Below are 27,921 nucleotides of genomic sequence, written 5' to 3'. Positions count from 1 at the left end.
TTTGTTCACTCGTGGCGCCTGGAACAAATATTCAACATGTTGAATATTTTTTGGCACGAATAACGCTTGCCTCCGTGTGTGCGCTGAATTGAAGGAGCAAGCTCGCAACAACTGAATAATGCGCATGCGTATCAGCGACAGTAAACGAAAACAAAATGGAGGAAATAGCAAGAGATTCCGAAGAAGAGGAATTCGAAGAAATGTTGCTTTTTTTGTTGCTTATGCGACGACGTCGTAGGCGTTTACGAGCTGCAAATCGGCAGACATGGTCAAGGCGCTGGATATTGCGGAGAGAAACACAAGGGGCGCATGCAAATCTAATTCGTGAGTTAAATGCTGAAGATCCAGAACGATTCCGGCAATACCATCGCTTGAATAGAGAAGCATTCAATGAAATCTTGGGAATGGTTTGCCCATTCATCTCAAAAAAAGATACCCATTTGCGAAGTGCACTAAAGCCGTCTGAGCGCCTATCGGTAACTCTGCGATTTCTTGCAACAGGTTTGTTTTTTATCCCTTATTTTCGGTGGTTTTGTAATTATAATAACTAAAAATTTTCTGTTCTTTAAGTATAGCAAATTGTAAACTTAGATCTCAAATTTATTATTTCGAAATACGATGATTTTAAACTAATGAACTACAAGGAAATATTCCTTTCCAAAAGCTCCTAAAAGTAATTTCAATGAAGTGACAGAACTTTATCAAATGATTATGATTCATTGCTTTCTTAACGGACTCAACCTGTCACCTTATATTTTAGGTGAGACTTTTAGGAGTCTGTCATTTCAGTACCGAATAGGGGAAAGAACTATTTCATCAATTGTTGAAGAAACTTGCAAAGCATTGTACATAGCACTAAAAGAAATTTATTTAAAGGTTTGTAATATGAATTTTCTTTTAACACAACATTAATGCATGATTAAGATAAAGGCATCCTATTGTAAATAGTATAAAATAGATGTTTCTTTTAGTTTCCAATATCCATTGCAGTTTTTTTCCACTTGCTACTTAGCTGGAGTAAAGTTGTTGCATGCTTTAGTGCCTATCTTCTGGGGTGTGGCCACCTTGTGTATTTTGCAAACTCCATATACCTGTACGAGCATTGAAGTTGTGACCTGCAGAGTCATTCTGGGGTGAAGAATGTGGTTGCTGAGCATTGAATGGAGAATATGTGCTCACAGCTTGATTGTTCATTCCTGCCAGGCTATATTGTGTATTTTCTGTGTGGAAAAAATGTGGCTGTGGTTGTATAGGTGCAATAGATCTGTATGGGTTTTCTTGAGCAAGTGTGCCAGTTTGTGCTTGGAACAGGATTTGGCTTATTTTATGTTCAGCTAGGTGTCGAACTCCAGTGTCAAGCGTAGACAATGTCTGTGCTACATATTGACAAAATGGTTCAACAGGATTAGTAGCTGGTTTGTTTGACTTCTGTGTCTTCGACTTTCTTTCAGCAAGAGACTGTGCCAATCCTTGTATTATCTTAAATTCCTCTTCAGCTTGCCTTTTTCTATTGGGTTTCATTTTCAATGGCTCTTTTGTCGATCTTGGAGTTTCATCCAGGTCGTTGTCAAATAATGGACTTGGTGTATCTACACTTCTTGGTTGTCCAGAAATTTGGTCATCTTCAAAGTTTTCATCTATGCTTGTATCTGATGTCACTGATGTCGAACATAAATCCTAGATTTTTAAAGAAAATTTACTATTACATTTTGTTTTTTAGACTCCATCTTCAGCAAACGAATGGCTTCAAGTTGCCGCTGAATTTGAAACAAAATGGAATTACCCCTGCTGCATAGGGGCAATCGATGGAAAGCACATAGCCATACAACAACCAAGTTACAGTGGCTCAGAATTTTTTAATTATAAGCACTTTTTCAGTGTTCTTTTGTTAGCATTGGTAGATGCAAATTATAAATTCATCTACGTAGATATTGGAGCGGCAGGACGTGCAGGTGACGCTGGGGTATATGGCGAATCAACCTTAAAAAAATCAGTAGCGTCCAATTCACTTAACCTTCCATCTCCTACATGTCTTCCAGGAAATTCAGTATTTAAACTAAACTACCACATTGTTGGGGATGATGCCTTCCCTATGTCAAAGAATCTCATGAAACCTTACCCACATCGCAACTTAGAACAAGAGAAGCGTATATTTAACTACAGATTATCACGTGCAAGGAGAGTGGTTGAGAACGCCTTCGGAATTCTAGCTCACAGATGGAGAGTTTTTCTGACTACAATTAAAATGTGCCCAGATAAGTTGACATATGTCCTTTTTGCCGCTTGCTGTCTACACAACTACCTAGTGGAAAAAAACAAATCAACATACACAGCGGCTGCTGACTTAGAGAATGCTGATCATACAATTTCTGTAGGAATGTGGAGAAATGACCAAAGACTTACTGGTTTGCAAAGCAATCCTAATCACAACCCACCTAGAAATGCCAAGGATCAGCGTGAAATCCTAACTACATACTTTAACAATCATGGATCTGTCCCATGGCAAGACAATATGATTGTACAATAAATGAAGCCCAAATTAATTAATGTGTTTTGGAATGTTGTTTAAAACTGATTAGCTTGTCTGGCTAACATGTTTGAAATGTAAACTTTCTTTACCATGGCTAGTTTTACACAGGCTTTCAACTAATAATTCAATGAACTTATGTGATTGAATACTTATTTCTAAAATATACTTACTAAATCGACGTTTGAAATAGATGCTCGTGTTGCAACATGTGGAGCAAGAAATTGTAATTTTTCTAGCAACCAGGCAGCCCGTTTGGTAAGGGTTTTTCTGGCACTTCCACTGGGTCCAGGCTTCTTGGCTTTTGTATAACTATTTCGTAATGCTTTTAATTTAGCTTTAACCCAGTCGACTGCAAAATGAATTAATATTAGGTATATACTAAAAATAGCACAGTACAGTACAAAAGTATTATTATGCTGCAGGTGGAAATAGATTCCACCACCAGTAGCGTAGCTAGCCTGTCGATTTGTCCCGCTATGCTAATATTTGAGTGTTTATTGACTGTGAAAACAATAGATTTCTAAATACATGAATAATTATAATAACTCGAAATTTACATAGCGGGACAAAATCGTCAGGCTGGCTACGCTACTGTCCCCACTATTGCCAAGTAAACCAAAACAATACTCCTTGATTTTCCAAAAGAGATACATAGTGTGTAGATGAGGTCATGAGGCAAAATCTTGACAAACATTAGCAAAGAAATTCAAATATGTATCGACTAATCGACTGTATCGTTAAAGCTTACCAGTTTTTTGCAATTTTTCGGCAATTTCTTGGAATGCCTTTTCTCTCTTATCTCGGTTTTTAAAGTCTGGAGATCTAACATCATATAGGCAAGGATAGTCGGGCCATATATCGGCAATTCTGTCCTCCAAAGTAGCATCAGTCAGCAACTCACTTTGCCCCTCCATTTTGTTTTCGTTTACTGTCGCTGATACGCATGCGCATTATTCAGTTGTTGCGAGCTTGCTCCTTCAATTCAGCGCACACACGGAGGCAAGCGTTATTCGTGCCAAAAAATATTCAACATGTTGAATATTTGTTCCAGGCGCCACGAGTGAACAAAAACTCAAAAAACTTCACCGCACACTGGAGCTTCCTGCTTAAGCACGCTGCCACGAATGACATTTGGCTGAGAAGCAAGCTCTAGTGTGCGCCGGGCTTAAAGGATCACATCTTGTTAAACGGCGAAATGGCAGCGATATTATTAAAATAGGATCAGAATCTACATGTATTGAATATATTCTTACCCCAATTCAATCTAAACTTAATCGAACAGCATCAAAAGAACGGTTTATTTGTTACTCTTGGAGAAATTGCCGTATCATGCGAGCGACATAAAATCGCGCATCGGAAAATTAGATAGAGCTGTGCACCAAAACCTTGGGAGACAAAACTGTGACGTAGATAAATACGGTCATATACACATTTCAAATACTAGTATACTTCGCGCGAAAACACACTTGCGACTACGAAAAAACAAAACAAAAAAAAGCTAAACCAAGGCAAATTTTCAACTCCGTCGCTCACGCCAGGGTATACAACGGAGTTTCTTGGTTTATTTTCCCTGTGTATATAGACTGCGGCATGTGATGTCATGCCGACTCAAAAGCAAAACAACTCTTCAACTTGGCACACAAGCATGACATGGATAGTAAAATACTCATAACCAAGACATAATATAATTCTCTATTTTGAATTGCTATTTAATATTCCTTTTCCCACAATATTATACTATAAATGTAGCCACAATGGAGCAGCTGCGTTTTTAAAGATATATCTTTACATGATGCAAGGCAGAGCCGAAGGTTAAAAAATTTTTCGTTACCCTGGTGAATGGAATCCTTTCCTTTTCAAGTATTTCTGGTTAACCCTTATTAAACATCTATTGCATATTATTATTATTATTATTATTAAACTTTATTTACACACGGTATTCTCAATCAGGATTTTCATGCTGACAAATGACAAGATTATGAATTACAAAATAAGACTACAAAAATATTTACAATGATAAATCAAACTAATAATTAATATACCTGCTTTTCATGAGAGCCGTGTAAGGAATATATACAAGAAATATAATATAATACAAATGTGAATGTAGATTAAAATAATTTGGAACAGCCCGCTTTAAAATTTGATAGGTACAATAGATAGATAGAAAGAATAGTGTTTTGTAGCGACGCAAAATATAGAGAACGTCAGGTGCATTCGAATTCGACTTTTAAATTAAATTCGGCCTTCAGGTTGGGTTGTAAACAATGCATCGTCTGTACTTTATTAAAAAGAAACAAACAAAAACATTTCAATCAATTACTTTTTACCATTTTCACAGTCATTACTGTGGTATAAAGATAAAAAATTCAGTGATATTTGTGAATAAATTTGAATCAATTTCAAAACCATTTCAGTCATCAGGTGTGAAAATTATATCATCTGACTGTCCGGGATATAAAACAGCGAATAGCTTTGTACTTCAAAAATTCAAATATTGTTTTTTGCATAATAAGCCAAGCCTCGTTTCCATGTTGCACGAAGGCGCGGTTGATAAGTTTTGCAATTGGTCTATAGTACTTTGTGAAACCCCAAGTGCCTGAGCAATATTAGATGCCGTAAATTGAAAGCTTATGCACAAGGCAAATACTTAGCTTTCGACGACGAGTCTGCTTGAATTGCTTGATCGAAAGCTAGGAACACCTATCAGACTGCATCAGTCAATTCATGAAACAATGTAGTCAAAACCTAAACCAATTATTGCTCCCGTGCTTGACTAAAACAAAAACTAAAACAAGCTTGCCTTTCAAACTCACTCATATATCTCGCTCCTCGTGACTGCGCACAAAAAAACTCCTCGCAGGAGTCTGAAACGAGGAAAAATACCCTTATAAATCCGCAGGGAAGAGGTTCAGTACGCATTCTATGTCTATTATTTCTATGGGTGAAACAGTATTAGAGTTGATAATATGACTTTAAACCTAATATGTTATTGATGTGACCGCGCAAGATCTATATAACTTGTAAAATACTGACTTAAGTTTTCAAAGATAGAGGATATATTCTTAATAGCTAACTTTCTATATTTGCAAGTAACGCACTGACAGAAACAAAACTACATGCATGTTGTATAATTTAATTGTTGGCAAGCATGCAAGCGATATTTTTATCAAAAGTGTCAAATCTGTATCTAAAGTCGTAAAGCGCAGTCGTAAAGCGCATTTATAAATATGATTATAAAGTATACTGAACAAAAGGAAGTCACTAAACTGACTATATAGGTGAGGCATTGACTCGGATTTCTCACATTCATCGACGAACAATATAATGATAATGTTTTTAGATTAATGCAATACGAATGTTCGCCACGGAATTTTTACATTTGCGCCTTAAACTATAATGAGGCTAAACTCAATCGCGTGATATTTTAGTGTTCACTGACTGTGAAAACAGTTTTTTTATACAGTATGGGATAATTCATTCATATATTGTAATTTAATTACTTCTCTAAGCTGCCTGGCGACATTGGCGAACAAATGTTTAATGTGATTAAAGTCGGATGTAAAGTTTAATTAAAATGGTTTGAAATAATTATTTCGTTTGATCAACCGTCAACGGTCCAACAGAAACATTATATTCATTACGTTTCAGGAAAATAAAACTCGCATTCTGAATGCTCCTTCAGTAACCTCCTTCATTTTTATTTTATGCACATACAATTAGCCGAAATTTAATGTTTTCGCCGTCAGTTTTGCTTTGTTTTTCACAGGGCTATAAGAATTGCGTATTGCCCATGGGCAATTAATACGGGAAAATCCGGACCTGTCAAAAGCCAAGCAAATTGCAGAATAATATAACCAAAACAAAAGCTTGCCATATAATAAATAAATTAAATATACCGCCCCACACACACACAAAAATTATTAAGCTTCTAGCTACGGCCCGGAATATTGTATACGGTTTGCATCGGAAAAGATCTTCTGGTTTGATAGAACGCTATGGTTCAATTTTATAATGTCAAACAATGCTCAAAACGCGATCGGAATCCCGGTACAATAATTTAGTTCACATTTCTGAGATTAATTTGATATATTTAGCTTCGAAATAGGCCTTTTATATAGGCCCGAATATTTTTTGCGTATTTTTTACATAATCATTCATCATACACACATAATGATATATAAATCATTGCACTGGTGACAGCAGGTATTTCACAATTATAAGAAAAAGCGAACAAATACCGGCCAATTGCAAAAAGGCCGAGAACTTACGCTAAGTCCAATAATCGATGTCAAAGAATCAACTTCTGGGGTGAAATATACAATCTGTCTTTAGATTTCCAATCTTGTTTCTTCCCTACAATGTTGTCTGCGTCATTACGCAGGAAAAAACACCGGAATACCACCAAACAATAGCGCTTGAAAACGATCATATGAACATTATACTAAAATCTAGCATGTAGATATAACAAACACCTGTGATACCAGTCAAAATAATAGGATGTTTTGTTATCTAACACTCTTGCCTATAGCGACTTTATAGCGACTTTACTCACACGAAGCGTATTCGAATCGTTTTTGCCTGACCATATACGCAAACGCTAAAACGAAGGAAATTTGATTGCACCATGTATAGAGCATGCGCATTTCCAAGTAATATGAGTGCGTCATCGAATTCGAAAACCTTCGTCTTCGCCCGTCCACACCGACCACACGTAAACACAAAAACGACAAAATTGGAATAAAAGTGGTTTATGCATGCCCACCCCCTAAGGTATATTTACCCCAGAAGTCGTTTCCTGACCGACTTAAAATTTGACTAAAAGTCCACACAAACAGAAACACACAAACACACAAATAAATTTTAAACTAACATGATATTCTTGTAGATTACTTTTTGTAAAATAAGATCTTAACTAAAGTAATTTGAAAAGTAATATATTATTAAACGTGTTACGCAAGGCTTTATTGTGTTGAGATATATTAAAATAGTTCTAAAAATAGGAGACATCAGCTGGCATGATGTGGTTAAATAATTTATTTTTGGCACAAAGAATATATGAGTAAATATAATTTTCGGCCATTCACAATCATTAATTACTTTTCCTTTAATGCATGACATTTTGTGGGCTCGAAACCTCAATCACCCTGTCAGAACGTTCGCATGTGGGTCAACAGTTGTATGTCGTTGCCAAGTTTAACTGAGGCATGTAAGAATATGCATGCTTTAGGTAGCTGCAAAGCTCTTATGTCAAACAATTGTGTTTTATATTACGGGCGATCGAGCATTTTAGGGCTGTTTTTCACTTACGCGTTTTTCATACGCACGTACACGCATGTAAAAGTCTAAATCCTTATACATGTTACCGTCGAAAAAACTAAGTGAATAAATCGAAGGAACATAGTTTTCTGCATATTTTGGTATGGATTATTTGACCTAGATGTTAAATAATAAAAATGTAAAAGCAATTAAAATTCTCCGTACGTGCACATGCGTATAAAAAACGCGTAAGTGAAAAGCAGCCTTTAAGCGTTACGTCAGGGAAAGCTTATTTGGATTAAAATAGTAGTATATGTAGTTCCGTATTGATGGATTAAGCAAAAGAGTAATTTGGAGTGAAAGTCATGTGAAACGTTGAAGAAACTGAACATTAAAAAAACAGGCAAAGAAGACAGAAGAGCAAACGACGAAGACTCGAAAAGAAAGAGCAGATCCAGAAACACATATTTAAGAACAGTGCATGCATGGTTTCAATTGTAAAGATCCTGCTACCTCGCGAAGAAATAATGATTTCTTAACAAGCAGACAAAATAACAAAAATATTAAATCCAGGGGCCAGTTGTTCAAAGCTGGGTTAGCGCTAACCCTGGGTTAAATTTTACTACGCTGTTTTGGTTTATATGCTTCTGCACCGCTGTAAGACTTTACAAAATAAGACTTTTATTCATTCACAAAATATTTATCAAAAAACATGTTCAACTTCATAAGCAAGGGATAAAAAAATTTGATGTGACTATTTGAGTTAACCCTGGTTAAGCTAACCGGCTTTTGAACAACCGGCCCCAGGGCGCTTATATATATGGCGGTGCAACCCCAGAACTTTGTTCATGGACGTTTGATGCGGGGGATTGGTGCCCAAAAGTAGTTTTGCTTGATCAGCACTCTGATTAAATAAATAAGCGCCCTGATTAAATCTCAACTCTACACTCTCAAAAACATGTGCTTCACGACTCGCGAATCTTCTTCAGAATCCCGCGAGTCTGTCTCGTTACATAATTTTTACCATTCACTTAACGATAATACATTTTGACCGCTCTTGTGTCCATAGATTCCAAATTTTGCTTCAAGAATTTAATTTATATGCGTCTGACAGCTGAAACATGATGCATCGCGTGTGGTATGTACCGACCGCTTTTTGTTTGTTTGTTTGTTTTTGGAAATACCTGTCGTGAATGTTGCAATTACATATATATCATTATGCCTACTATGCGGTTATGAATGTTTATACAAAATATTACGGTAAAATTCTTGCAAAGGCTCCATTTTGACGCTAAATATATCAAAATAATCCCTGTAAACCAAATGAAATCCCTTTCACGTTTTGGGCTACATTCTAAGAATTAGGCTTATTTCTCGTCTAGCTTATAATTATATAAATCCAGACAGTATTGTCGTGAGAAGCAAAACTAAATATCTTTGGGCTAAAGACCCCGCAATACCACCAAACAATACCGCTTAAAAAGGTGATTTAGTATATTAAAATGAGCAGCTACACTTGTTCCTGAACCGGTTGGGAGCGCCGTGCGATCGAGTGTACTAATTCCGCCCGGGGATTAGGAATGACACCCGGGTATTGTGACAGAATATAGCGGAATCAAAAGTTGTCCTTTCGATGTCCTTACACAGATAGTTTGGTAAGGGGTAATGGAAAACAATGGATGCATATTTTAGAACAGGTCTTATGCAAGTCTTGTAGGATTGTATCATATTCTTATCTGGCTCGCTTCAATTGCACTAAAGGTATAGGCGCTTTGCACACTTCGAGATCATTTTATTTACGTGGTTGTTCCATTTCAAGTCGTGTGTGATAGTTAAGCGAAGTAATTCTACTTCTTGGACAATTTGAATTGGTTTCCTATCCACCATTATCGCAGGAAATTCATTTTTAATCGGTTTATAATCGATTCTAAGTTCCTTACATTTTTCATCATGAAGGCGAAACATATTCAAATTGGACCAGGTTTGCACAGTAGATACAGTTGTTTGAATTGAACTAACATCCTGCCTTAAGACTACTTCTGAAATCGTGAGGGGGTCAACCCCAGAAGGTCTAAGGTCGTTTAACATTAAGATAAAGAGCCAGGGTCCACGTTTTTACCCTGTCGGACACCAGCGGCACCTTCCGCCATTCAAAGTAGCAGTCCTTGCTTAGTTTAACTCGTTGTTGTCTTGTACGGAGGAAATCGACGATCCAGTCAAAACTAACACGTTATTCTGACTGGGATAAATAGGCAAGGTTCCATATCAAACTGTAAGTCAATTTTGACTGAGTCTGAGGATGGATCTTTTATCTCAATGTGAATTTTTGCGCTAACGTTAGTTAAACCATCGTTTCAGTTCGTACCGGAAAGGAAAGAGGCCTGGTTAAATTCGATACATACTGTAGGTACTTTTCCCACGAAGGTTTAGCTATAGTGAAGTATTAACCAGGGGCGCAGTGTGCGAATTAGTTAAGAATAGGCTGTGAATAATGATTTTTTTGTTGTGTATAATTTCTACCAAGAAAATATTGGGATCTTTTCCCGTTTACATTATGTAAAACATTCTGATAGGGACAACTCGTTTGCGATATAATCGTAATTTCAAAGTATAGTATATATATATATATTTATATATATATATATATATATATATATATATATATATATATATATATATATATATATATACAGCGGGGCAACTCAACAAAGTGAAACAACTGCCTCAGCCGGGACAACTCGCCCATGGCCATGTAATCCGGGCCCTTATTTATTGGATATTGACAATGTTGGTACGACAGACTACAGGTAAATGTTTATAGTTGAATAATAATAGCCGAAATCATATTAGGTTCAAATCTGCAAGCATGAATGCTGTAACAGACGAATTGTGAATCTCATTCTTGCAGTAAATTCCAACCCACGCGTTTCTAGTCTGTAATATTAGTTCAGTTTTCAGTTGTCAGTTGTCGGAATTTTCCGACGCGACAACACAGTTTTCCCAAGAGTTGTGTTTCCCAAGAGTTGACTCAGTATTACTGTATTGTTTATGTTCCAAAGCTTTATATTAGGGAGCTTTAGCAGTGACTACGAGTACGACTACGAGTACGAGATTCGTCATTCTTGCGCGTTGTTTGCTTACGCCATTAGCCGAAACTCGTAGTCGTTGGGCTTTCGAGTATACGAAATTTATCAAAAAACTCGTACTCAAAAGCTCAACGACTACGAGTTGCGACTGATGGCGTAAGCAAACAACGCGCGAGAATGACGAATCTCGTACTCGTAGTCGTACTCGTAGTCACTGCTAAAGCTCCCTATTGAAGACTGGCACGTGCACTGCACGCCGGAGTTAACGCCAGAACAGGCGTCTTGTTACTCCGGCGTGAGCGACAAGTTGAAAATTCGCCTTCGTTTTGTTTTTTTAAATTTTTTTTATTTTTTGTCGTCGCAAATGTGTTAGGGTTAGTAGGCGTGTAGGCCAGTAGGCGTGTAGGCCAGTAGACGTGTAGCCCAGTAGGCGTGTAGGCCAGTAGGCGTGTAGGCCAGTAGACGTGTAGGCCAGAAGACGTGTATGCCAGTAGGCGTGTAGGCCAGTAGGGATGTAGGCTAATAGGCGAGAAGTTAAGTGTGTAGGGTTGCTGGCGCATAGGCTAAAATGTATGTGTAAAAAGGGGCGTAGGCTATAGGTTCGTTACATCAAAGGCATTGCTTCGATGGTGGGGTATTCTATAGTTATTCCAAATTTGAGAAAATTTTTCAAATTGCTAGATCGGAATTTTTATTCTTTCGGATCATTTTGGGGTTTATCACAATGCCCAGGAAAAAAACAACGTATAAGATGCCTCGTGAAACTCTCTGGGCAGATTATTAACATGCGCAAAGTCCCAAGAGTGGATTCAAGTATGATGCGCAGCAATAACGAACTCCATACGCTGATAACACACAAACAATAACTTTAATACCAGTTAAATGGCACAATTTTCTGATAAAATGTTTTCGATGCGGAATGAGGTCCGGTAACTAGAATTTGGTATGGTTGCGGGTATGTGATATTAATTAGGTTTGGTTTATGGGTTCGAACTACACAATTTCGAAAGGGATTACACCGATTATGGCATGCGCGCAAACCAACATAACTACATGAATTTATATATAAATAACAATTATTGATACTAATCAACACAAGAGGATAAAAAACGACTTACTTTGGTTAGCGCACACCAACTTGAGTAGGATAAATTACTGCAGTTTTTTGAGCGTCCTCGCTCTGTCCGATCTAGTAATATACTGACACCCGAACCCCTAAACTAAAGTCCTTATTACTGCATGCATTACGTGACCATGGGCATGGAAATGGCACCATTTCGATATCTAACTACGTGTTTCAAACATACATAGCGGCCCCTTAAAGACGTTTTATGAGCCTTATATTAACATAACAAATGGTTTGAAACAAATTGAGGTAAGCTGAACAATACAGGGTGAGTAAAAAAAACTGACACTTTTGAAATTCAAATTAGCCGCGAACTTATAGCTGGAACTTGACAATTCCCATGACAGACCCATGCGTACAATCAACAGGACGTGGTTAATTAATGCGAAAGTGTTTAAACCAGTTGAACTGACTCAACGTGACGTGTGTGCTAAAAAAACGATTTGATAAAACTGTTCTTCTTTATCTACAGAGCTTAGAGTGCATTTTAACTCCAAAAGGGAACAAACTTTATGTTCTAGGTTAATGATTCACTTATTTGATATGCTTCGTATACCCATGAGATATTTTAGCCAATATCTGTGACATTACCGCCGCTATGCGGCTAATTTGAATTTCAAAGGTGTCAGTTTTTTTACTCACCCTGTAGATTATGCTAGTAAATATACAGGGTGAGTAAAAAAACCTGACACCTTTGAAATTCAAATTAGCCGCGAACGTATGGCTGGAATTTGACAATTCCCATGACAGACACATGTGTGCAATCAACAGGACCATAGGAAGCCCAGACAAATGAGTTGAAGTTAATAAAAATCCGTAAAACACTTGAGATATGTGTTAAAATGAATTAAAGTATGTAATATGCTACAAAACTACTGTTAGAACCATGTGTGTAGCGTGCTCCAGAGGCGCTGCCATTTGACTATGCAACTAGTGACGTAACTTACTATATTATTAGGAAGGATGGAAACTCTCACCTCAATTTTCAACATGTTCACAAATTAAAACATAAATTACTATAGTAAAACGGCACGTCGACTGCTAAATGCCTACCCTAGGTTTAAGTTGAATAATCAAACTATACTTTCATCACAAAAATAATGCTGAATTCAAAAGAAAGCGCTGGAAAAACGTACACAAACTTTGTAAATTTGCCGAAACTTTCGTAAATTCATGCGGGATGTAAGTACCTACCCAAAATGGCGGCGGCAGAAGAATCTGATTGGTCGAGAAAGGTAAACAAAGTATGATAAACCAATCTGATTGGTCGAGAAAGGTAAACAAAGAATGATCGACCAATCAGATTCTTCTGCCGCCGCCATTTTGGGTAGGTACTTACATCCCGCATGAATTCACGAAAATTTCGGCAAATTTACAAAGTTTGTGAACGTTTTTCCAGCGCTTTCTTTTGAATTCAGCATTATTTTTGTGATGAAAGTATAGTTTGATTATTCAACTTAAACCTAGGGTAGGCCTTTAGCAGTCGACGTGCCGTTTTACTATAGTAATTTGTGTTTTAATTTGTGAACATGTTGAAAATTGAGGTGAGAGTTTCCATCCTTCCTAATAATATAGTAAGTTACGTCACTAGTTGCATAGTCAAATGGCAGCACCTCTGGAGCACGTTACATACATGGTTCTAACAGTAGTTTTGTAGCATATTACATACTTTAATTCATTTTAACACATATCTCAAGTGTTTTACGGATTTTTATTAACTTCAACTCATATGTCTGGGCTTCTTATGCAGGACGTGGTTAATTAATGCGAAAGTTTTAATTTGAATTTCAAAGGTGTCAGTTTTTTTTTACTCACCGTGTAGAATAGTTTGAACTATGTACTGTACTTGTTCATTGCTTCCCTGTTTGATCTTCCTCCATTAGCACGATTTTGTCCACCGGTGTCACGAGTTCAGATGAACTCGTCTTGAGTTTCACCGATCGCACGAGTTTCTTGCCGCCTGTGTTTGTATAGACTTCAACCACGCGTCCGAGAGGCCAATTATACCGCGGCTTGTTCTCGTCAAGCACCAAAACTACGTCGTCGTTGACCATTGGTCATCGGGATACTCCACTTTCGCCGTTAGAGAGACGGTAGGTATTCCTTCAACCATCGACGCCAGAATACGTTTGCCATGTATTGCACCTGACGCCATCTCTTTCCGCCATAGCCGTCTTGCTCAGTGGCGGATCTAGGGGTGTGCAGATCTAGAGTAAATTACACAGCTGAAATTTTAAATTCAAAACACTATTGGTTATAGATTTGAAAAGAATATTTTTACATTAAAATCTACCAAAGCGATTACGATTTTAAGCTGTAGTAATTTATTCTGCACACCCCTAGGTCCACCACTGGTCTTGCTTACAGAAAACACCAGGAGGGACACTTGATCCTGAGCGTAGCAAAGTAGGTGGTTTCGGGTCAAGGGCCCATTATCTCGGGGGTCGTCTGGCAAATTTGGCCATTCTGCCGTTCACTACAGACTCGACTTCACACATAAGGGTGTTGAGGGATTCTTCGTCCAACTGCTGCTCCTTTAGGGTTGCCAGCATCACCTTTCTGATTGTCCGTATGCACCTCTCCCAAACGCCTCCATGATGAGAGGCAGCTGGGAGATTGAAGGTCCACTTAACGTTTTGCTGTAAAAGGGCTTCGTGTATTTGTGTTTGATTCCAGTCGTTTAGTGCTTGCTATAGTTCTTTCTCGTCCTTTATGAAGTACCTTCCATTGTCTGACCATATTTCTTCAGGCTGACCTCTTCTTGCAACAAAACGTCTAAGGGCGTTCATGAAGGACTCCGTGTCTAAAGACGCGGCCACTTCGATGTGGATGGCACGAATAGTGAGACAAGTAAAAAGGGCGCCATATCGCTTAACAGTTAATCTTCCCCGTTTCACCTCGAATGGCCCAAAGCAATCAACTCCGGTATAAGTGAATGGCGGCTTCGAAGGGGTGACAACGTGGTGGTTTTTTGGCGAGATGCAGGGGTGTTTCGCTTCTTCGTTGATCTCGGCTCGTCGCAGTCAACCACCGCCAACAAACAGCAGGTCGTTTTTGACGGTGGGATCAAGTTGATAAATTCCTGATTCCTGAAATAAGTGCAGTCTGGAGTATTCAAAATTCAAGTTTAACAAACGTACATGGAGTGTAATAATCATAGTTTCGTAACTGCAAAGTTTACATCTCTCAAAAGTAGAATTGCTTTGCAAGTTGCAAGAAAAATTGCACCGTGTAACAAGGCTTAAGCAAGTTAAAAAAAGCCGAACATTTCCGAAGTCATCTCATATAACGGCATTGAATTTTGAGTGACAGCTAAAAAAATTTCAACATTTAAAAAACAAAATGGTACAAAATCGTCAAGGACGAAACGTCAAATACTAAGCCTCATTTTCATGTGTCGTACTTCATCGGCGATGTTTTACGATATATTGTTGGTGATCAATGAAGTCATCTTATTGGATAGAGAAAGGGTTTAATGCTCAATAACCACCGACCATTTATTTTATAGCCAATATAGGCATATAATATCATTTTATTTTGTCAAAGATTTTACATAAAGTTTGCGAAATGAACGTTCAATAACTAACTCGCTGACATTATTTACGATTACAAACTTTCGGCTTTAGCCAATCAGGACGTTGCTGATTACCAGCATTTACAAATTTCGCACATGCGTGTAACAAACAAAAGCATGCAACGTCGACCGTCAGTGACGTAGAATTTGCAGAACTTAGGATTCGGCTATGTTCTGTCACAATACCCAGGTGTAATATATCTCCAAGCAGAATTAGTGCCCTAAACCGGAGCGGCTCGAGTTTTAGCTTATAACCAAATGCATTTTCATTGATTTTACGGTTTGCTTGAAAAGGATTTCCGAAGACAACATGCAGTACCGTTTCGTAGGACATGATATACGAGAAATTCTTGCTACTTTATTTGCTACTAATTCTTGATTTATGGCTATATAGTTTCAAGATTTTTCCGTCTAAGACCCCGTTTACACTATACTGGATTCATACGGTCACGAAATCGTTTTACGGAGTTTTACGATATCTTTGTCCACAAAACCTTTTCATTCTGCAGATCATGTTAAAAAAATGATGGTATCAAACGTTTGGGAATAAAACTCCCTTTGACATGGCTAATTTTATGTTGTGACCATGCAAATCTGGTATAGTGTAAACAAGACCTGAGATGCTCCAAGAGTTCACAGAAGCTTAAACTTAGCATAAACTTATCCTGCAGATCCAAGTACACCATCTGCCCTTTTTGGAATGTCAGTTTGATTTATTTCATTTAAAGCCCACGATTATCACATTAAAGGGATATGGCAATAAAAGTTATTTCAGTTTTGTTGAAAAGAAAACTTACACTTTTTATAGTCCTTTTTAAAAAATTTGTTTATCGTCCTTACTACGCAAGATCAAAAACATCGACTATCTAATTACGTGACGTCAAAAGCAGGGTTGACGCTTAAAAAATAACAATTACATGTTTACGATTTGCTGCATGCCTGCATCTCTAGTTTATTTTTGAATTCGTCTTTTTTTGTAGCGCTAAAATACTATTTTTAGCCTAGAAAAAAATTAAATTGACTGAGCGCTAATAATATACTTGTAGAAACTAATCAGGTATATGACTAATCATTAGATGAGACAAAAAAGGTAAAATATCTTGGAAACACGAACGCCTCATTCAGACCCACGATATTTATTTATACGCACGTGTGAGTTACAAATGTTGACAATACTATGATAATCTGCCATTCAATACAAGGAAGTTGATGTTTTCTATAATTTAATCTCAGTACGATTAAAGTAAATTTTAGAGCAAGGTAGGTTCAAGCAATAGTGCAAAACACGACCACTTCAAGTAAATCGTGGTCATTTATTTCATCGAACTATCTTTTTAAACCTAAACCTACGAAAAGGATCAATATTTTTTTCTTTAAAAAAATCGCACTAGGAAAACGAGATGGTGGGACGGCGGAACGTTGCGCGGACAAAGGGGGCAGATTTTCGAGAAAGGGGACTTCATGCAATCCACAACAGTACACACTCAAAACATCGTCTATTCAACTTAATTCGTTTCATCGTGTTTACTCTTTCCACGATAATTTTGGCGTCTGGGAACTTATCACGAGACGATTGTGCAATTCGTGAAGCTCGTTGGTTTCACTTCTACCTAAGATATAGAATGTAATCCTTTTATATAAGAAGGTGAATTTTACCCCACTTGCCCAGCTGGTAAAGGCAAGGAGGTAGGTAACCCTTGCTGCACTCACCCCCCAGTCTCGGCGTCCTCAATAAATTGTTTTTGAATCGAATTCATAGCGAACGTTTTTTGCATGTATGTTTACTTCAACTTTGTTGCTAGACAGGTCATGCTGTCCTTAACCAGTGCACTAATTAGCATTCTAATGTTTGTTAATTTAACCTATCAACAAACACTAATACTACTGATTTAGAATTTTAGATTTGTAATATTTAACAAATAGCAATGTTGGAAACATGCAGTGGAGTAGCTGGCCTATTCCTTTTATTCTCATTTAAAGGCATTCTTGTTATTATTATAATTTTAGGATTAGCAGAACTAATTTGTCAAGCCGACCACGCTATTTCTAGGATAATTATGTCTTGTATTCAGCAGCTGGTCACGGCGTTTCCACCATTGTCAGAGATTGTCTAGAGGAAAAGAAGAGATTTTATGATCTTTTAAAATAATGCGTTGATTTTGAAAAATTAATAATGAATTGATATTTGGATATGGGGGCTCAAGATAATGAAATAGGGATATGGAGACGCAAAATATTTCAGGTGACCTGATTGAGATGACCTGATTTCATAATTAAGATTTCATAATTAACTAAAGAGGAGCTTCATAGATAGAATCCTCGAAGAAAAAAATGGTAGATTCTTAATAATCCAACCGGCTAAAGGTAGACAGTACCTTCAGGCTACTGGCAGAAACAAAATATTTGCGAAGAAAATAAGAAATTTACAGTATGTAATGTGATTTTATAGAATTAATACTACCAAGGCAAGGTGTCCCCCCAAGGGGCCTTGCCGACGTTAATTAAAAATCTTACATTATGGGCTTGGTGCCTTATCTAAAAGACCGACAGGTAATGGAGCGCACTTTCAGCGTGGCATCGCAGAAGACAGACCTCGTTTAGAGCTGAGCCCACCTCTTCCCTAAAATCCCCCGATTAGCACATTGCATTAATTAAAAAGTAGCTGATATATAATTATAGTGCATTTATATCTCAATTAGCAATTTTAGTAGTGGTATAGTAGGGGCTGAAGGAAATTTGCCTCCACCTCTTTCTAAGCAAAAATATTTAATCGAATGTATTTATAAATATCGTTTTGTTTGGCAATAATAAAGCGACTATGAGAACCATTACACCAAGCCAAAATTACCTCAAAACGGCGTAAAATTTAATGTGTCATTATTGATACTCAGAAAGCTGAGCTGCGGAATGGGCATATAAAATTCATGGCTGGCAGCCAATAATCCATGGGTAAATAAATCACATTGCATAAAATTAATGGAACCTGGTAAACTACTACCCTGTGAAACCACGTTGCCGAACTATAAGCTGTATCAAATTTATCTAAAGCTGGTTAACTAACGCTGGGTTTTGTCAGACTGAATTGCTTGGTAGCGCTGTTTGTTATTATTCTTCTAGTTATAACATTTGCTTGACTATAATTATAATTTAAATAAATTAGTATATAGTTAAAATATCGCAATGAACATGACCATGTGTCTGACGTACCGCTTAATGGGAAAGGGGGGGTTGTATGTTTTTATATTTCTATCTAACTACTGTGAACGTTTAGGTAACAACTAACAATAATATTAAAATACTTTACAAAGATATAAATATCCACTTCGCCCCAATTAAGCTTCTAAAACGGCTATGGTACTATGAAACATGCGAGACATTGCTAACACAAACCTCCTGCATTTCGTCAATAAATCCAAGATTTTCTCCCAGAAGTTTTATTAGATTGCAGAAATTTGGACGGTCAATAGGATTCTCTTTCCAACACAGCGACATGATATCGAAGCTTCGATGAAAATGTATAATAACTTTCATTAATAATTATTAGATTTCAGTTTTCACAGTACATTGATACCATGTAAAATTGAAGCATTTATAACTTACATCTTCGGTGGACAATGAATTGGTGGTTGCATTCTGTTTCCATTCAATAAATACAGGTAGAAATCGTTAATATGCACTCCAGGGTACGGATTACCACCTAAACAAAGAGATCACACCAACAAACACATTTGAGAAGGAGAGCGCCGGTACATTACTGTTCAGATATCACCTAGCAAAGCAGAGGTTGAAGCAAGATTAGACCGCGGTCAAACCGAAGCGAAATCGCGGTTGAACCGAGGTATAGGTTCCATCGTAGTATATTCGGATTTAATTTGAATGTCTGTCTAAAAAAATTTTTGGTCGTTAGAATGTGAATGCTATATTAGCATTTTAAACTATTCGTAAAAATATGATAGCTGAATTTGATAGCTCGACTGTATCTGGCAGAGGAGGAAGACTAAGAAGTTGACTAGGAAGTCAATCATTCAATAGTTACAAGAACAAAATAATTCTTTAATATAACTAATTTTGAACACAAACATACATGGTCGTATTACATTCAAAAATGAACTACATTTCACAACCGTGCATGGGTACGTAGATTGCGCTTTGGAAAATTATATATAATAGGTTTCTCATCTTGAAATCAGTTAGTTGCAAGCTTATTAATTGCAGAAAAAGGTTTTATATTGTCGCACCTAGAGCCATTAATAAACCAACTTTTGATCTGGGTATCAAGAAGGAAATATAAAGCCACAACAGCACCAACTTTACATCGCTATATCTTGAATTATCTTCCGTACTTAACAATATTTTGCGGCCAAACTTGTTAATTTTACTAAGTTTAGCATGCTCATTTCGGAAATTTCCTTTTTGCCGCCTAAATCAAAATTTGGTCCATTATGCAAGTGGTCCATTGAACCAGGTAGAATATTAAAATTGCAGTCCATTCATTAAATTTCCGGAATTTGTTTACCTAATGCAAAAATTTCCCAGAGTAAAACACCAAATGACCACCTAAAATATTGCGGGAAAATATGTGAAGAAAAAAACGATCAATGTATAGAATTTTAGTTAAAATGTACAAAAACTAAGAAAACGTATTCTTATACGTAAGACTGGCAACTGGCAAGAGAGTCATATCTAATTTTCATTGTATTGAAGAGCGTTTCCTACTTACACGTCGGACTTTTCTGTGAATATTGCATCTTCAATAGACTCGATAGCCAACCATTTTACTGGAACCATTCCCTGCAAAATATAAGAACAACATAAAAAATTAATGTAGTCATAGTTTCTCTTGAAGTATGGGCTATCATAACCATAAGACCCCGTTTACGCTATATCGGATTCACATCGTGAAGACATCGACCCCAACCAATTTGGCTGTCTCGATATGATTCACTCCTGGCTGTCTCAATATTTTGGACTCGAGCTCTAATGGCTCCCTCATCAGTACAATTTCCTAGATTTCTCAAATACCTGCGACCGTTTTTGATACAATATTCTATTTGAAAAATTGTTAGAAATGGGCGTTAGGCGATTCCTTATAATTATCATGAATCATAGACTTCCTTTATAGACAACAAGTACTAAATTTGTGAAGATGTTTAATCTGAAAATCTCAGAACGAATAGTCCATCCATATCTCAAACATCCCTTGATACCATAGATTAATTCTTAGGCATTTGATAAATAACGATAATTGGGGGGGGAGATTATTCGTATAATTTACTCAGTTGTACCTGACGGATTCCTATTGGAAACTATTGAACCTACAAAAGAAATCAGTCGCGCAGAACTAAATATTTGAAAACAGCCCCCCCCCCCGAATTATAGTTCAGCCACGCTGCTGGTAAAGCGCCAAAGAAGTGCAGAAAACGCCGGGGATGCCTTCTGTAAAAAACTACGCAACTATTACCTTTCGCAATCGATGGTCATGTGTTAGAAACGATATAATTATGCAATCGCATAATTACATCGTTCGACTTAATTACCCGAGATAATCTAAAATGATACTTGCGATATGATGATTAGCAAGTAAGTAGCTAACGCAAAATTGATTGACATTATTCGGGAACCTGTCTAAGGTAAGACAAAAATATGAAAAATTCGTCACAACAGTGCCTAGTTTCTGCCCGTCTTAAATTGAACCCGGCAACTTCAATATGCAAGAGAGAAGTTGCTTTGATTTCATATTTTGTCTCGTGTCTTATATCTATTGTTACAAGGCAGCCATCTTTGATTGGTAATTAATGTCTTGAATTTCTAGTGGTGTAAATTTGCCTGATTCAAACAGTTGAAACTTTCAAACTACTCATATCATTTCATATAGTTTTTCTTTTGTGAAATATTTTATAGTCAGTGTGCTTGAAGAGAACGATCGTGAAGTACGTTAGTCATCGGCAAGTGGAAAAACAAGAGGATTGGAAACGTACCGTCGATTTTTTAATGTAAATTTGGTACTTGTCCACATTTCTTGCCAATCCAAAGTCAGCAACTTTTGCCACATATTCATTTCCAATCAGGATATTTCGTGCCGCAAGGTCTCGATGAATTATCTTCAAGATCGAGGTGGAATTATGGTAGGGAATGTCAAAAAAAATCGACATTAGGCATTTAAACAGGGGGGGGGTTCAGCTGGTTGCAGCCTCCCGAATATTTTTTAGGAATGGCGTTGAGTTTAAACACGACTTGGCGAAACTTCTTTATCCGAATAATGTCGTTGTTAGTCGTGTACATAGTCAGTACATTTTAATATTCAGTTTTGACTTTAAGCATTCGCTGAGATCCCACGAAATCGTGTTCCAAAACTTTACCTTAATTTTTCGATTATTTTCGGAAAATTTAACATCCCTATTTGAATTTTCACCCCCCTGATGGTAATTTACTTTCCACGGGCCTATTGGTTAGGGCGATGTTGTGGAAAATATTATGAGCAATTTTGTTCAAGCATATGTATGTACCACCTAATTATGTTTAACGTCTGCACTCAAAACCTTTTTTAACTTGTTCCGTTGTTGCACTTGTTAAGTCGTTTATAATTATTTCGCTGACTATCGTCTTGTGAAAGGTGCAAATATATTATAGACACCTCATATTAATATTGTGATGATGCTATATTCTCTGTGTCGGCAATCGGGTAAGCTGAAAAATTAGCTTGACTCCGGTGGGAATCGAACCCGCGACATTTGGATTGCTTGTCCAATTATATAGACACTTCGTAAAACGTTTTCTGGGCGTGCGCGCATGCAATCTGCATTAATTAAGAGAATCCTTTTTATTTAGTATTTTGAGTCATTCGAACGAATCCTGCACAAAATTCGTAGAAAAGGTAATTTTCCGTGTAAAAAGCCTGTTTTAGCTAACATTTTTAGCTAAGACACTCTGATGAAAACAGTAAGGATAGTTTTGTCAATTTCTGCACTTGCTGTACCACATTTTATGCGAAGTTGTTTGAAGACGCTGCCAGGCCTGTCCCTAACTATTTTTGAAACGTGTCTACATAACGTAACGACATGAACATGAATGAAATTAATTTCCCTTTTGGCCTATTGATGACGTGTTTTTCTGGATACAAAACATGTGCTCTCCCTTGTTTACTTTCTAACTTTCCCCAAGCGAAAAGGCGAAAACGTCGAGAAGTTCTTTTTGTCTATTTTAGGCAATTGTTATTTATGCATACGCACCCATGGTTGAATAAATACCTTTCGCGAAACTAAAAATTCCATTCCTTTTGCGATTTGTAAAGCGAAACACATCAAATTTTTCGGACCAAAATTTTGCGAGAGATCTTTTACCAACAAATCCTCTTCCAATCTGTATCTATCTCTGCTTTGCCTCAATAGTTCTTTCAGATTTCCATGCGGACAGTATTCCAAAATGATCCACAGGTTGGAACTTTTGCCTGGTGAAAAAAAAATGGTGTGCTGTCTTGGAAAATTTGTAGTAGGAATTGTGTAAAATAGGGGGGGGGGCAATGCTTTTATTTAATATTAGACATCGGCGGATTTGCTGCACGACACTGTTTCAGTCTATAGATTTCATAAATATTTTTGCGTGCAACCGGAAATCATGACTCTCAATGACTGATCTTCTTCCTTAAGACAAGCGGCATGTCTAGGAAGAGTCATTATATACTCTTATGATGATTCGTTTGATATATCTCCGTTTATATTGCACTAGATATTTAATGACGCGGCACAGAAAAAATGGGTAACAGTGCCCATTTCATCTGTGCTCAGGCATTGTATTGGTAGCCTGAGGATTGAAAAGATTGGGCACGGGCACCAATTTTAACTGTTGTGCCGTGCCAATAAATTGACTGTAGTGTAAACGTAAAAATTTGGGATTGAAGCGCTCCACGTTGCAACTCATTTGTCGTCGGTGGGAATTGGGCCCGATTTACACTAAAGACGAATTATCCGTCACGACGAATGATCCATCTGACTGTTGAAAAATTGACGCAATAATAATATATAAGGGGCTATTAACATAATTCTAATTATTCATGGTGTTAACATTTAAACAGATTTACAAACATTATCAAAATATTAACAAAATATCAAATAAATTCCATATTTCCGCGTATCCATGTATTAATATTCTCTATTATTATCATCATTGCATCGCCATCATCATCAGTAGGGGTAAAAAACGTTGAATTTGAATACGAATACTTTTACTTTCTCTATTGAATTCTCGATGAAGTTTTTAAGAATATTTGTAGAATAGGGACTCGCTTACCTTTCGTACATGCGCCTAGTATATTCACGATGTTTTCGTGTTCACCAACATGAATTAAGATCTGTAACTCATCTTTTATATCAGCAACACTTGATTCAACATAATCTGCTGCAATAATTAAGGGGAAAACGAGATTCGATATAGTCCAGTCAAATATTATTATTATCTTTTTTAGGGTCAAGTAAACATATTTTTTTACAAAGAAAACAACCACATATAGAATATTCAGCTAAACTGTTAAAAGAATGTAGACCCTAAACGGGGAAGGTATAAATAGGACTCGAAGAACCATGCATGCAAGATACTTTCTTAAAATTTTCTAAAACTATTAAAAATGCCATTACACACAAAACTCTGCACACTATATATCTACTACACTATAGGACGACTTGCCACATAATTTTTTTAAAGAGCACGTAAAAATCAAGTTTGATTTTCGAACATAAATGAAATATAATATAATCTTAATATATGTCTTTCAATTGGTAATTTCAAATGAAAAACAAACCTTTGACTTGTTTCACTGCAACATTATTTATTTCCTTGCAATTGGTGAAATTAGCTTTTCTGCGCGTCCGATTAAAGAAGAAGAACATTTTCTTTCCCTGCTTTTCTCGCAATGTTTCTCTTGGATGAAATAAAGATATACCAGTTGCTTCAGCCAACCAAACAACGCCAAACTGTCCAGCACCAAGTTGACGGACTGAAAATGAGTAAATTTGAGTCAATTTAGCTAAAATATATATTACAAAAATTGGCAAGCTTACATTAACCGCGCACCCGGAACAAGGTTTTAAAAACTTAAGTTTGAATTAATGAGTTTTTCAACGAAAATTAATTTGTTTTTGACACTCAATCGTCTGGGAGGGGCCAAACAATTAGTTTCGCGATGAAAACATTACACTTTTGCCTATAATTGTAACCAAAATTTGTAGCTTTCTTATGGAATTTAAGGTAAACAGACATTGTAGATATAAACATCTTATTGCTCAAGAATGCATGGATTTACAATGGAACCCTCCTAAATTCGCTGTAATAGAGCAATTTAGACGCGTCCGAAATAAGAACAAATAATATCCCTACTTTTGTCTAAGTCGCGACTTACATAGGATGCGTCTTATTTAAGAGGCGAACAAGGATTTTTTATCGTTCTTACAAAGAAGTCGCATACATAGGGACGGCGCTGGGTCTGCGCAAAATAACGCTTTTTGTTCTTGCAAATCAGGTTATATCCATCTCATCTCAAATTACGCTCATAAAAAAAGCTTACCAAACTTTATTTTTTCTCTTGGAAATTCCCACTCAGGAAAAAAGGGCGATGGAATCGTCTCCATGGAATCCAGTAAGGGTGGATGCGAGAAAAGGTAAAGTCCGCCATAAAGCTTCTTCCTTTTGTACATCACCAAGCACAAGAATGTTAAAATGATCATCGATAGTACGCTAACTGGAGCAACGATTGGAATAGCCGATGAATTCTGGTCTGAAATTTCTTCAGGTTCTAATGAGACAATTTCAAGTGTACTATGTGAATTTTTTAATATTCATACATTCAGTTCTGTCCCACGGATTTCTATTGTAAGCTATTGCACTTACAAAAGAAATCCGTCGGGCAGAAATGAATATAAGAATATAATAATCACCCCCATGCAATTATCTTTCTATATAGTCACGCCACTGAGTCTAATCCCTGTTAAAACTATTGCTCTAAAAGCACCACGTTTGAAACAGGCCTAAATAAGTAACTAAAGTCCTCCCGCATGCTACTAATTTTAAAACTTCTTACATAAAAGCCTTAGCAGAGAAAAGTGAAACAGCATCAAAAGAAGGGTTTATTCGTGCCTCGGGGTAGAGATATCAAATCGCGCATCAGAAAATTGATCCCCAAGTTTCGATAAGTGCCACGACTATTGCAAGACAAAACTTAGACGTTGATAGATACGGTCACATAATTATGATTTATAGCGAGCGTCGCATCGTATATTTGCGTACAAACTAAACACCCCTGGAGAAACTAAGAAAGGTAAACGAAAATAGTGGCAAAAGTACGAAACCTAGGATAAAAATCTTGCAAGACTCTGTTTTGTTAAAAATTAGATGTCTCATATAGGTTCGCGAATAAGCGCTACAAATAAACTTTACAAGCAAAATGTTACAAAATGCGACGTTTAACCTAGGCCTTAAGGTCGACACTGACCGGACGGCATGCGGCGATGCGACGCGAATATTTAGTTTTCAGAAGCACATAAACTAATTTCTGGAAGCAAAATTTGGGATAATGGATGCCAGAGCATTCAATATGTAATCTACAAAAATTTTATGATAGTTTAAAATTTATTATCAAATGCAAAATTGCGTCTGGTCTGTGCCGAAGTGTACTCGCCATCGCACGATAACTAGTCAAATATGCGTTTTTATTATTTTCTCAATTCACGAATTATTACTGAGATTACTAAATGATATAAAATAAAAAGATTTTTGTAGGCGTCTTACTTTCAGTCTGAAATACCATCAATGTTTTAGTTGCTTTACCAGCAGCATTTTTGGCTGTGCAATTATACGTCATTTCAGATTCTGGCAGACTATCAAGTTGTAAGATGGATGATTTAGTCTCAAGCTTCCAGCTTTTTCCTCTATCGGTGCGAATCTCCGAATGCCAAGTATAATTTACTTTTGGAGGATTTATTTTCCCTTTGTTCATCAGAGTACAATTAATCAACAATCCTTTCGTGAATTTCAAATTCTGCATGTTCTTTATCTGGGGTGCCACTGCAATAAAAAAACAAATAGCATTCAATGCCTGGTCATCCCTGTCTGATGAATTATTGTGTATAACCGCTGAACAATTATCGCCATAACATTATATCTTATGAACTCTCGCCTTTACGTCACTGTGAAGTTGAAGATGGTGCTTCAAAGAACTTATATATATTATATTTTATGTATTTTAAATGTATTTTTCGTATTAATACCAATGCCGTTTTAAATTAAATAAATTTACAATTTAGTAAAAAAAGTTTTGAATTAAAAAGATGGAATAGCCTAAACGTCGATTGTCTATGTCATAGAATTTGTACGACTTCATATTGTGCACTGTTTCGTCATAATACTCGGATGTAATCCCAAATCTCCGGACGGTATTGATAACCTCGCACAGTTTGAGGAGACGTATATATCCGCGATGATACTATTTCGAAGGTGTGTTGCATGAATAATAAACTCAGTAACATTTTCGAAAATTTATTTCGGAAAAATTGTCACCTTGCTCATGTGAAATACAATTTATGACGAAAGACAATTACTACAATATTATATTTATATACCCGGAGTGAGGGGGATTGGGTGAAATATTTCCCGAAGTGATTATATTTCCGGGGGCTATGCTCCTAGGCGGATATATTTCGCCAAATCCCGAAAAACTGGGGTTTTGATTTACAAGACGCCCGATAGGTGTTAAGGGCTATATAGACGGGGCACTGGGCAATCATCTTTCATAGAATATGACCGCCATTGCTCCCCCACGGGTTGTGTTATAACATTGCGTGTAAGAGTAAACACACTCGTGTCATAAAATATCCCACATTACCATAAACTTGCAGTTGAAAAGATTGTGAGTCGTTTCCATATTCGTTACTTGCGTTACACTTGTAGAAGAGATTATGTTGAGGAAATTCAAGATTCATTATTTCAAAGGTGTTCCTTGTAATAAACGTATTCTTTTCGTCGCCTTCACAACTTCCTGAACTTGAGCATTTCACCATATTTTCCCATGTTTTTTCATCTTTCGATTTCCACCAGTAAATATCAGAGGTTGGGTAAGACGACACGTTGTACTGCAGTAAGAAGGTCTCTCCTTCATTCTTACGAAAGTCTTGTAGTAAATGCTCCATACGAATATACGGAACCTGTGGAGCTATATTAAGGATAATGATAGTTTTATTAGTAACACTGCAGAATTTTTCGTTAGCTACTTGTATATTTGATAGATCCGTTAAAAAGTTCGATTAATTATAGCAGATAATTATTAATTATAACAAATAGGCAGCTCTCGCGCCGAAGATGC

At 36.8% G+C, this 27,921-nt stretch overlaps 3 protein-coding genes across 3 annotated transcripts in view; 1 reads left to right on the top strand and 2 right to left on the bottom strand.

The window, feature by feature from the left end:
- The window catches only part of LOC114534004 (fibroblast growth factor receptor 3-like), a 29,681-nt gene extending 22,741 nt beyond the window's left edge, over nucleotides 1–6,940 (bottom strand). Inside the window, exon 1 of the mRNA XM_028555643.1 lies at nucleotides 6,802–6,940. The gene's annotated coding sequence lies outside the window, so the exon portion shown is untranslated. The remainder of the gene's footprint in view (nucleotides 1–6,801) is intronic.
- LOC114534005 lies at nucleotides 6–2,528 on the top strand. The gene is made up of 3 exons (XM_028555645.1): nucleotides 6–501; nucleotides 761–876; nucleotides 1,721–2,528. The coding sequence occupies exons 1-3, from the start codon at nucleotides 156–158 to the stop codon at nucleotides 2,525–2,527; spliced, it is 1,269 nt and encodes a 422-aa protein (XP_028411446.1). The 5' UTR covers nucleotides 6–155; the 3' UTR covers nucleotide 2,528.
- Nucleotides 6,941–17,563: 10,623 nt separating the features above from the next.
- Nucleotides 17,564–26,424, bottom strand: LOC114533984 (fibroblast growth factor receptor 4-like). Its single transcript, XM_028555622.1, has 11 exons — nucleotides 26,352–26,424; nucleotides 25,132–25,359; nucleotides 24,370–24,564; nucleotides 23,862–23,969; nucleotides 22,823–23,022; nucleotides 21,554–21,676; nucleotides 20,296–20,366; nucleotides 20,092–20,132; nucleotides 19,176–19,272; nucleotides 18,966–19,077; nucleotides 17,564–17,685 (listed from the first exon to the last, which is right to left on the bottom strand). The coding sequence occupies exons 1-11, from the start codon at nucleotides 26,422–26,424 to the stop codon at nucleotides 17,644–17,646; spliced, it is 1,290 nt and encodes a 429-aa protein (XP_028411423.1). The 3' UTR covers nucleotides 17,564–17,643.
- Between the last annotated feature and the right edge of the window lie 1,497 nt (nucleotides 26,425–27,921).

The sequence above is a fragment of the Dendronephthya gigantea genome, unplaced genomic scaffold (genome assembly GCF_004324835.1).
Source record: "Dendronephthya gigantea isolate DGI-Jeju-01 unplaced genomic scaffold, DenGig_1.0 000096F, whole genome shotgun sequence".
NCBI classification, from domain to species: domain Eukaryota; kingdom Metazoa; phylum Cnidaria; class Anthozoa; order Malacalcyonacea; family Nephtheidae; genus Dendronephthya; species Dendronephthya gigantea.
This window is presented reverse-complemented; position numbering and strand designations above follow the sequence as displayed.